At 40.3% G+C, this 12,058-nt stretch overlaps 1 protein-coding gene across 1 annotated transcript in view; it reads right to left on the reverse strand.

Annotated features, from left to right (window-relative positions):
* The window catches only part of col11a1a (collagen, type XI, alpha 1a), a 97,465-nt gene that overhangs the window by 12,931 nt on the left and 72,476 nt on the right, over nucleotides 1-12,058 (reverse strand). Inside the window, exons 39-51 of the mRNA XM_083549677.1 lie at nucleotides 11,984-12,054; nucleotides 11,099-11,188; nucleotides 10,121-10,174; nucleotides 6,409-6,516; nucleotides 6,090-6,197; nucleotides 4,530-4,583; nucleotides 4,135-4,188; nucleotides 3,843-3,950; nucleotides 3,143-3,196; nucleotides 2,471-2,524; nucleotides 1,989-2,042; nucleotides 1,645-1,698; nucleotides 162-269 (exon numbers count right to left, since the gene is read on the reverse strand). Of these exons, the coding sequence (XP_083405803.1) occupies nucleotides 162-269; nucleotides 1,645-1,698; nucleotides 1,989-2,042; nucleotides 2,471-2,524; nucleotides 3,143-3,196; nucleotides 3,843-3,950; nucleotides 4,135-4,188; nucleotides 4,530-4,583; nucleotides 6,090-6,197; nucleotides 6,409-6,516; nucleotides 10,121-10,174; nucleotides 11,099-11,188; nucleotides 11,984-12,054 (971 nt within the window). The remainder of the gene's footprint in view (nucleotides 1-161; nucleotides 270-1,644; nucleotides 1,699-1,988; nucleotides 2,043-2,470; nucleotides 2,525-3,142; nucleotides 3,197-3,842; nucleotides 3,951-4,134; nucleotides 4,189-4,529; nucleotides 4,584-6,089; nucleotides 6,198-6,408; nucleotides 6,517-10,120; nucleotides 10,175-11,098; nucleotides 11,189-11,983; nucleotides 12,055-12,058) is intronic.

A 12,058-nucleotide genomic window follows, 5' to 3' on the forward strand; every position in this document is an offset into this window, starting at 1 on the left:
ATCTGCTGCGGTGATGGAGATCAATATGTTTTAACAAAGAAAATGACTTTAATAATTCAATTTGCACTCATCTCTGAATATATGATACACAGGGAGCTGGAAAAACCTAAATATTATTTTTAATAATAGTCCATAGCCATCAAAATATCAAATGCACATACAGGATTTCCCTTGGGGCCGTCATCTCCAGGTGGTCCTTTAGGTCCAGCAGGTCCTGCAGAACCAGGTGGACCTGCTTCGCCCTTCTCTCCTCTCTCACCCTTGGGGCCCTGCAGATCAAATAAGAAACACGACTCAGCCAAGCATACCAAGCAGACCTTAATTCCATATGACATACATCAATGGGGTACAACATAAATCCCTGAGGTAAGCCATGGATCCCCATAAAAGGTCATAAATATCTGAGATACATTGTAAATTCCTGAGGTATACCATATATTTCTGAAGTACATCATAACTCCCTGAGGTACACCATGAATCTTAAATCCCTAAAGTACATCATAAATTCCTTAGGGACCCCATTAATCTTAAATTCCTGAAGTACATTCAAATCGCTCAGGCTCCCCATGAATCTAAAATCCCTGAAGTACATCATAAATTTCTGAGGTTTCCTATAAATCCTAAATCCTTGAAGTAATTCATAAATACCTCAGGTACCCCATTAATGCCAAATATTTAAAGTATGCCACAAACCCCTCAGGCACACGATAAATCACCATACACCCAGTAGGGTATATTACAAACTATAAATTATAAGATTCCCCAGGTACACAATAAATCTCTACGGTAGGCTAAACTGAGGTATGCCACAAATCCAAATCCTAAGAAACCACAGATACACCAGAAATCTCTGAGGTATGCCATAAATCTCAGAAGAACAACATAAATCCCTGAGATAAACCATACATTTTAGAAATACCCCACAAATCCCTGAGGTACACCATACATCTCAGAAATACACCATAAATCTCTAAGGTAAACCATACATCTCAGAAATACACTATAAATCTCCAAGGTAAACCATACATCTCAGAAATACACTATAAATCTCCAAGATAAACCATACATCTCAGAGGTACACCATACATTTTTTAGGTACACCATAAATCCCTGAGGTACACAATAAATCCCTGAGGTACACCATAAATCCCTGATGAACACCATAAATCCCTGAGGTACACCATAGATTCCTGAGGTACACCATACATCTCTGAGGTACACCATAAATCCCTGAAATGCAACATAAATTCCTAACGTACAAATTCAATCCCTGAGGTACGCCATAAATCCATGAAGCAGACCATAAATCCCTGAGGTACGCCATAAATCCATGAAGCAGACCATAAATCGCTGAGGTACGCCATTATTTCCTGAGGTACACCATAAATTTGATATCCCTGAGGCACCCGATATATCTCTGATGTAAGCCGTCAAACTCTGAGGTTTCCATAACATGCTTCCCTGGCTTCCATCTCTGAATATCGCTCAGAATAAAAAGAAACGTTTGAAGCTGAATGATGTCCAAATATCAAGAGCTGAGAACATAAGAAAGTAATATATGCTTTTATTTCTTTTAATAATTTTTACACACACACACACACACACACACACACACACACACACACACACACACAGGCCACTTACTCCTATTCCAGGCTCTCCAGGAGGTCCAGGATTGCCGGCTTCACCTTGTTCTCCCTGTAAGAGATTTCAGTGGTTAAAAGCTTCACCATGGTAACCAAAAGCACGTCTACGGCACCGTTTGTCAAAAAAGCAGCATAATTATCCGTGACAGCAGAACGCCCGAAATAACACGAGCAGCGTTCGAGAAGTTCTCGCTTTTTATTTTCACTGATATAAAGTGGCCCTCTCTCCATCGGCCTGTCCTTCAGAGCTCCCAGCAGGAAAATAAACCTCCTGAATCATCTCAAATAATAATACTGAGACAACGGAAATGACGGTATGCAGATAGAAGAAGTGTTCCTTACCTTCTCTCCAACTCCTCCCATGCCTCCGATACCACCGGGTGGGCCTTGAGCACCCTGAAACATAACGACCCATTCATCAGAGAAGTCTTTATTGGATGAAGGTGTGTGATGGCTGCTGTAAAGGTGTGTGTCGCGTCATTAACGGCTTGCTGATACACTGCATACGCACATAAATAAATATATCCATAAGCAGCAATGTGCCGAATGTGCATTATTTTCTCATAAATAAATCTGATAAATAAATATTCATCTTATTTAATTTATTAATGACTATCATTCATAATTATAATTGTTATAATATAATAATGAATACAACAATCCAAAATAATTTTTTTATTAAATAATTAATCATTCAGAATTATATTCATATATAACTTGTAATTCATAAATTGCTTCCAAATAGATTTTAAATAATTAAAAATAAAATAGATTTTATTTTGCTATAGAAAACAATCCCAGCGTTGGGAGTTGACAGTACTTACGTCAGCACCTGATGGACCCTGAGGACCTCTTGGACCTGGTGGACCAGGTGGACCCTAAATACAAAGACAAGCAGACATTATTTCATATATAAAACATATATATTTTTTTCCATTGCATGTCTCAGAGTGAAGAATTAAATTCTAAACAGTTTGCTACACTTCCTTGGGGGCTGCATTTTTCATGAAGAGTTTGTGCATTTAAATGTCCAATAGTGAACAGCTGATAACCTTAAGAACAAAGGGATTGTAATGAATGGACATTTGTTTTCATCCTAATGAGGATGAGTCTGGTTCCTTTCCAGATTTCTTCTTCATGAAGTAATATGTGGTTCCTTCACAAACTCTTACAACATAGTTGGCAATTGTCTTCGGATGCTGGAGTGTAAAATTTGCCTTCACTTCAACTACAAGACCCAAAACTGTTCCAGCATGATGATGATGCACAAAACCAGCTTCATGAAGATCTTCTTCACATGGGTTAGAGTGAAAGATCTCCTGCTATAGAGCAGCCCAGGCCTCCTCACCTCACCTACACCATTACCTGATTGTAATAACAACCTTGTGGCTGAATAAATCTTCACAAAATCTCCAAACAATATAAAAAAAATTGCCAGAAATGTTTAAATAAATAAATAGAAAGTCCAAGTTGTGATAAGGAGCTCATACACGTACCATAGGACCAACATCTCCATTCTCTCCCTTTTCACCTGGAGGTCCGGGGAGACCCTGAGAAGAAAAACACACAATCACCATACAGTTAGCTTTAAACTGTTCCAGAGAAAAGTACACAGAATACAGAGAAAAGAAAGAAAATAAGAAAGAAAGAATGATATACTGTGTATGTATATGTGTGTATATGTTTATATTTACTGTATTGTGGCAGAAGGTATCGTGATATCGATGCTAGATGATAGTATCGCCCGGATCTACACTAACCCTGACATTTTCCGTAATTGCTCGTCTCTCTGACGTCTGACAAGGAATTCTGTGTGATATTTACACTTGGATGGTGAGGGGATTCACACATCCCATGTTCACACACAACCACCAAACAAAGCATGTTCCTAAAGGCAAAGATAGGAACTGAGGGCTAAAGATGGGCCCCCCCCCCAGCACTCGGGGTAATTACTAGAGGCACATTAGGGCCAATTACAGCCGAGTCAAGTCTGAGCTTCAGGGGCCAGAGATGGAGTCGATCTAATTTCATTGTGGCACTGATTCCACTTCACGGACTTGAGCGTGTTATGTGCTTTCTGATGCGGTGAGAGATTGGAGCTTTTCGGTTAATGCTGAGAGAAAAAGAGAGAGAGAGTGAGAGAGAGAGAGAGAGAGAGAGAGAAAGAAAGAGAGAGAGAGAGGTGTATAGACTGACCTGTAGGCCGATTGGTCCGGGTGCTCCAGGGAAACCTCTCGTACCTTCATCTCCTTTCTGTCCAAACATTCCCTGCTGTCCACGAGGACCGGGTTCTCCATCCGCTCCCTGCACACACACACACACACACACACACACAGTTAGCAAGTAGCTGAAGAATTTTTATAATACTATTTAAATAATAATTATGTAGGTATATATATATATATATATATAAAATATTAATTTATGTCCTTTAACGTGTGTGTGTGTGTGTGTGTGTGTGTGTGTGTGTGTGTGTGTGGGTTCGTACCGCCGGTCCTGGTGCTCCAACTGGACCCTGCAGACCTGCTGGACCTGGAGGACCCTAAAAAAAGACACCCACAACATGGTACCTTTTAAAATCACAAAATACAATACAATATAATATAATATGAAAAATAAATCCACATAAATAAAGAAGTTAGTGTTTTTAGGAATTACATATACAATAATAAAAAAAGAAGTAATAATAATAATAATAATAATGAAAATTAATTAATTATATTATTAAAATTATTATTATTAATAATAATAATAATAATAATAATAATAATAATAATAATAATAATAATAATGCCTCCTGTCACATGCACTGTAGAAAAAAATAATAAAACATAAATGGAAAAAAGGAATGAGAAGAGATAAGTGTGATATAGGAACACTCACATGTTCTCCTTTGTCACCTTTACTTCCTTTCTGTCCTGGTTCTCCTACTTCACCCTGAAACACAAATAGATTGAGAATAGAGGTTCATTCATTCATTCATTCATTCATTTACTCATCCTTAGTACCTGCCTGGTCAGGCTCACACTGCTTTACATTCCAATACTAACTAGGTAAAATTCTTGGGAAAAACAAGTTCTTTTGGACAGGAACAAACAAAAATAACTTCTCAGAAACTCGTTTTTGAGTTATCTTTAGTTATAAACTGGAGAGATGTAGCTGTGGCTGAGGAAATGTCTGAGAAAACAAACCACACTGAGGTTTTTTAGAAATATCTATTGGTACAGCTATCTTTTATGTTCTTTGGACCACAACTACTACTTCAGAAAGCAATTTTTAACCTTTAAACATTCAAGATTCATGACTTGCTAGCAAGAAGATAGCTTGATTTAAAACAACCTGCAGGGTCTGTGTTATAGGTCGAGCAGGAGATTAACGTCTGCAAGATGTTTGGTCTACAGCTAAAAATTGTTGATATATATTTAAAAGTAGTGCTGGTGCTGCGATCGGCCATGTTGATTTTGACATCACATTCAAGACTCTGGTTATTAAGGCGAAAAATTCAATTTCTTTATTGGTTGGAGTTTGAAAATATGGCGGGATGAACTTTACTCGAACGCAGCATAAGTCTGAAATGAGATTCACGCATTAATAGATACGCTACACCAAAAGTATTAAGACACCCAACTTTTTCAGCCATATCTATTTCTTTCCCAAACTGTTAGCAGGAAAATTGAGGCGCACAACTGTACTCCCCCAATCCAAAGTGCGCAAAGCCAGTTCTATGAAGATCTGCTTTTCATGGGTTGGATTGGATTATCTCTTGCTACTAAACATGAAAGAATGTGAACGCTGACGGCACCCCAGACCTCCTAACGTCTCCTACATCAGTACCTGACTTTACTAACACCCTTGTATCTCAAAAATCTCCACAAAACTCTGGTGGAACATCTTCCCAGAAGAGTGGAGCTTATTATAACAGCTAATTAAGAGTAAATGTGAAATAAGATGTTAAAAACAAAGAACCTATTGATCTAATGGGCACAGTATAGTATAGATTGTGTTCATGTATAATCATTTCCATACTGTAAACACTCCTTTGTTTCGTCTTCTTTTCCATTTGCTTTCCATTTTCTTGCAGTGCCTTTTTTCTCCGTTCTGTTCTGATTTATCCATTTTTCCCCCACACACTATAAAGTACTCGAAGTTGCATCATTAATGAACACAAGTCTGGTAGTTATTGATAGAAAGATAATACACAACACTTAAAAGACTGCGCATGATGAACGTCGGGTCTCTGGCGCGAATCTAATGAGACGTAGACACGCCCTGGCCGTCGCTGACTATGATGGATACGATACAGGAGATGGATGTGTGCTGCAGATGGATGAGCGTCGGTGCGTCGCGATTAAGACGGATCACGGGTGAGGCAGCTATGACGTGTCCCGAATAAAAAAAAATAAAAAAAAAGTCTACTTTAGAATTTTTTTGTTTTGTTTTCACCTTATCGCCGTCCTCTCCGGGTGGTCCCTGGGGGCCGTTTGGTCCTGGAAGACCGACTGGACCTTGAACTCCATCGCGGCCTGCTGGACCTGACGGTCCTTTTTCTCCCTAAACACACACACACACATATATATTACTATTAAAAACAGCATTTCCAAATAAAATGAGTCAATCTTTCAATAAAAAAAGAAACGCCAAGACATAAGGACATGCGAAATAATCTTCATTGCGTCCTGTCCACCCGAACATTGATTACTTTCCTTTCACAACACACCCCATTACCAATGATACCAATACATATGAAAATACCAGTACATACAGGAGCACCCTTCTCTCCGGCAGGTCCTGGGGGTCCCTGAGGTCCACCACGTCCAGGTAAACCGATCGGACCTGCAGAACCGGCGGCTCCTCGCTCACCAGGGGAGCCCTAAACACACCAAACAACCAACAGGTAAGCCTCATGATCTAGCACTGTCCAGACATTGAGAAAAAGTAATAGCATAAGATGTTGAATGTGAAGAAAACCGGTACTAAGCGTATCAAGTGGAAACCTTTTCCTTTAGTGGATTGATTATGTTTTTGGTCACCTCAAATGTACAGAGTAGCACCAGTTTGTAAAGAATTTAGTACTCTTTCCATTTAGGGAAGTGAAAGGTCAATAGTTAAAGCTTTGGGCCACAACACAGCCCTTAAGAAAGGCCCTTGGTCCTCCTGGGGTGCTGTATCATAACAGACCCTGCGTTCTGACCCCATCTGAAAAAGTCTCACTACACTGGTAAGTATGGGACCGGTAAAAACCTTTTATTTTTGTTCTTGATCAGCTTTTCTGCATCTTTGGCATTGGTTCTGCTGCTTTTTAAACTCGTCCCCTGACGACTCCTTTCTTTTCTCTTTTTCTCTCCCTTTTACTTTAAATCCTAAGTACATACTCTTGGCATCTTTCCCACCAGCCATGCCAAGCACTTAGCACTTGATTGATGCACCCAAGGTGTGTAAAGGGAAATGAAAGCTCTCTCAAGCAGTCGACGTTCCCGTGCTTGGCTTTATTCAAAAGCAGGAATGGTTTCGAAACAACTCACAGAACTGGGTTAAGAGTGTCTGGTTAATTTGCATGCCGTCCATCCAAACGTGAGGTCCAGTGAACGGAAAGTTGTAATAGGTGAAAGTCTTCAGAAACAAACAAAATTAGAAAACAAATGCTGTCATTGATTTGGCATGGATATGTTATTTTGATGTGACCTCTGCTGACCCTCTGAGCTCCTCGCTGGCTCGCCAAGTCTGCATAAGTCTGCATTCTCTGGCTGCTGTATATTTCCGCTCCATTGAAATCTCACATCAATGGTCCTGGTCCTTTATGATCACTTCTGGTTCCTTTCTCTGGTAACTTTGCCTGCACCTTCTCCTTCTTTTTTTTTTCGAAGGGTTTTGGAAACTCGAAAAGAAGCATGAACCAGGTTTGATTGTGAAAAGAATGTGTATGAGCTAGTGTGTGTGTGTGTGTGTCGGAGAGAAAGAGGAAAGAACAAATCGATTTGACAGTTTCAATCAAAAGCCAATGAGAGGAGAATCTCCGAAAAAATGTCAACCAAAAAAAACATTCTGTCTAGACGATGTGCGTAGGAAGTCTGGTTAATGATTAATTCTTCGACAGTGCGTCAAATTGTGTATGTGTGTGTGTGTGTGTGTGTGTGTGTGTGTGTATGTGTGTGTGTGTGCATTAAGTGCTTCGTTTAGTTGAGCTGAAGCAGGCTGGGTAGAAATCCACGCTCTGCCTTACATCTAATGATCAATTATTGGAGGTGGGTGAGGCGGCCGTGTCCCACTGATCATTCCTTTCCTCTCGCATTGCATCCGCTGCTCCAATCGCCAAAGAAAGCTGAATTTATAGACTTCATACAGGTGCAAATGAGTCCCTTTATCTCGCTCCACATGAAAGTCAAGTCCGTGACACTCCAGCTGGCTGCACTAATCTCACCCGGCCCTTAAAAAGCACAATTACAGACTAATAACACTTATCAGGCCTCCCTTTACAGAGGAACGCGTCGCCTATGAAAGAAATGTCGACTTTAATTCAGCTTTCCATTAAGACAATGTCAATTCCAACAGCTCTGGTGTAAAATTCCAGTAATCCAGTGATTATTATTGAGTTTATTTCCTTTAGTCTTCTTAAATCCTTTCGCGTCGCTGTTCCTCACGATGTCTAGCGTCTCGTTCCAGGTCCTAAAGTTCCATGAAGTGACTACTGAAGCCTAAAATTCAAGAACATGAAGATGGACTTGAACTAGAATTAATATCTGCTACATTAGGCTGCAATCTTAATGAACAGTTTTACATTCAAGTGTTCATCGGTGAACAGGTGATAACCTCCAGAATGACGGAACTGATGAAACTTACTCATAAAGAACATATTCATTTTTAATCACCACATTATCTGTGTAAAGCTGCTTTGAGACAATGTTCATTGATAAAAGCGCTATACAAATAAAAATGAATTGAATTGAATTGAAATTGAATGAACGGACATTCGCTTCACCCAGATAAGGATGGTTCCTCTCAAGGTTCTTTCTCATAGCATCTCAGGGAGGTATTTCCTTACAGTCACCACGCAGCTCTGCCTCTGCCTTGTTAATCTGTATTCTATGTGACTCTTAGGACACGCCTTGGTCTTCGTAGTGTTGTGCTATGTCATATTCACGCGGACCCACAATTGAGCCTTGAGGAACTCCTGAAACGAACTAATCTACACTAAACAATCTGTATTTAAATAAATAAATAAATATTAATATAAATGCTTGAAACTAATTATATAAAAGTTCATTTTTACAAGATCAAAGCTCTAAATTGAAATTTCTAAAAGGTAAAAAGTGTTCTCTAGTGGAAACTGGCAGCATTGTTACACTCCACCCTGTGATGCAGTAATGCTCTGGTTTCTGTTTCTCACAGTGTGTGTGTGTGTGTGTGTGTGTGTGTGTGTGTGTGTGTGTGTGTGTGTGTGTGTGTGTGTGTGTGTGTGTGTGTGTGTGTGTGTGTGTGTGTGTGTGGAAGGGCAGGAGGTTTAGTGGATCCATGGCCTCTGTATATTTCCAATCAATCAGAAAGTGATAAAAGTGGATAGAAAGTTAATAGAAATGTATATAGGCATTTAAAGGTGGGAAGGATGGAAAGATGGAGGGATAGAGGAAGTGATAAAGAGATAGAGGGTGGGTGGAGTGATGAAAGAGTGAGTGGAGGAATGATAGCGAGATAGAGAAAAATGGAGAGATTAAAATACGAAGATATAGCAGAATGAGGACGTAGAGAGATTAAGGGATGGAGGATGGGATGGAAATGAGGTGCAGGGGTATGTGGATTGATAAAGACAGGATGATGGAAGGATGCAGAAGTGCAGAGATAGAGAAATTTATAGATTGATAGGGGGATTGAAGGATAAAGGAAATAAATGATGAGAACATGGATAGATGAAGGGATAGCGAGTAGGTGGAGTGATGGAGAGGTTTAAATACAGAAGAGTAGTGGAATGGAGAGAATGAAGGGATGAATGATGAGAATATGGATGGATGGTAAGTAGAGTGATAGAAAGGTGTAGGGATGGAGTAAAGAAAGGGTGGAAGGATGGAAAAGCAAAAACAATGAAAGGATGGCAATGGGATGGGGAATGGTTGGATGCAATGAGGGAGGAATTAAGACATGGAGAAGTGGAGAGATGAAAGAAAGAATGGGTGGAGGGATGAAGGGATGAAAGGATGTATGATATTCATGAATAGATTAAGGGATGGTGGGTAGGTAGAGTGATGGAGAAGTGGTAAAAGAGGTATAAAAAGATGGAAAGAATGAAGGGATAAATTAGGAGATATGGCATGGATGGAAAGAATGAAGGGATGGCAATACAATTTTGAAAGGGTCGATGACATGATAAGGAAATGGATAGAGGGATGGAAAGTGGGAAAGGTGGAGGAATAAAGAAATGGAAGGACAGAGGGAGAGATAGAGGGATGTTAAACTGTGCATTGATGGAAATGATGAGAACTTACAACAGGACCAGGAGGACCCTGAGGACCTTCAGCTCCTTTCAGTCCAGCTGCACCCTGAGGAGAGAGAGAGAGAGAGAGAGAGAGAGAGAGAGAGAGAGAGAGAGAGAGAGAGAGAGAGAGAGAGAGAGAGAGAGAGAGAGAAACGAGTTGTTACATTAACAATAGGTGTTAAATTAAAACAAAAGGATTGTCATCCTGTATAACACAGTGGAGTGGGTGTGCCTTAGTTTACATCAGCTCTGTGTGTGTGTGTGTGTGTGTGTGTGTGTGTGTGTGTGTGTGTGTGTGTGTGTGTGTGTGTGTGTGTGTTTACTAAGGCCGTAATGACCATGTGCCAGAGGTGAAAGGAAAAGAGATGCACCACTGGGGAACAATTAACACACACACACACACACACACACACACACACACACACACACACACACACGGTGACCTTAAACTTCCATCTCTCTCTCACTCACTCACACACTCACACACACACACACACACACACACACACACACACACACACACACACACACACACACACAATCTCTCTCTCTTACCTATGATGACCTTGAGCTTTGTTTCTCGCTCTCTTTCATGCTCACACACACACACACACACACACACACACACACACACATTCATTATTAATTCCGTTCCATAATACAAACAAAGCAAAAACGCTTCATAATGGAAAGACTTTCATCAGATTAGCATAATGCACTGAATGCTGCATCACACACACACACACACACACACACACACACACACACACACACACACACACACACACACACACACACACACTTAATTGGTATGTTTTGTTAATTGGTAACGAGTCCTCGCAGAGTAGTTCTGAAGTTCTTTTATTTTTTATTAGTGGAACTCTGTAGCACTAATGAACAAGCGCAATTCCGGTGTGTGTGTGTGTGTGTGTGTGTGTGTGTGTGTGTGTGTGTGTGTGTGTGTGTGTGAGTGAATGTGAGAGCCTACCGATGCTCCAGGAAGGCCGCGCTCTCCAGGGAACCCTCTCAGTCCAGGTGGTCCATCTTTCCCAGCAGGACCTGAAGGACCTGGATCTCCCTATATAAAACACACACACACACACACACACACACACACACACACACACACACACACACACACAGACACACACACACACACACACTATTATATTGGATCTAAATGCTGGATTAATGTGTTTAGCCAAATGTATTTGGACACCTGACTTCTCTAAACTCGAGGCACACAATAGTATTTAATGTTTCGAGCATGGATGCTGGAGCATGAAGTTTTCTGATGGATGTCTGTGGAAGATCTTCTGCTATAGAGCTCTAACCTCAACTCTATTGGGATGAATGTGAACGTTGACTGCACCCCCAGACCTCCTCACATTCTTAGCACAAATCTCCACAACATCTTGAGGAACATCTTCCCAGAAGAGTGGAGATTATTATAACAGCAGATGGAGACTACATGTGGAATGGGATGTTCATGAAGTAGAAGATACCATATGGGCAGGTGTCCACAAACCTTTGGCCATACAGTGTATTTGTAAGTATGTTTAAATTACCAGTAAGAAGAAGGTCAAATGGATAAAATCAGTAGAAAAACTTTAATAAAATGAAGTTATGAATTAATACATTTATACATTTTTGTTCCCATTTTATTCATATTTAATATTCATTCTAAAACATCTTAATATGCAAAATAACCATTAATGTTATTATTAGAGAGAGAGAGAGAGAGAGAGAGAGAGAGAGAGAGAGAGAGAGAGAGAGAGAGAGAGAGAGATGATAGACAGATCAGAGAAGATCAGATTGAGATTGGAATTCAGGATGAATGGAGTGCAGGTTGCCATGGAGACAGCAATTTTACCTTTGAACCTTCCTTCCCTCCAGCACCTGGAAGACCCTGCTCTCCAGGAGGTCCAGGGGGGCCGGGGTGTCCTCT

The sequence above is a fragment of the Silurus aristotelis genome (genome assembly GCF_946808225.1).
Source record: "Silurus aristotelis genome assembly, chromosome: 1".
Classification (NCBI taxonomy): Eukaryota; Metazoa; Chordata; class Actinopteri; order Siluriformes; family Siluridae; genus Silurus; species Silurus aristotelis.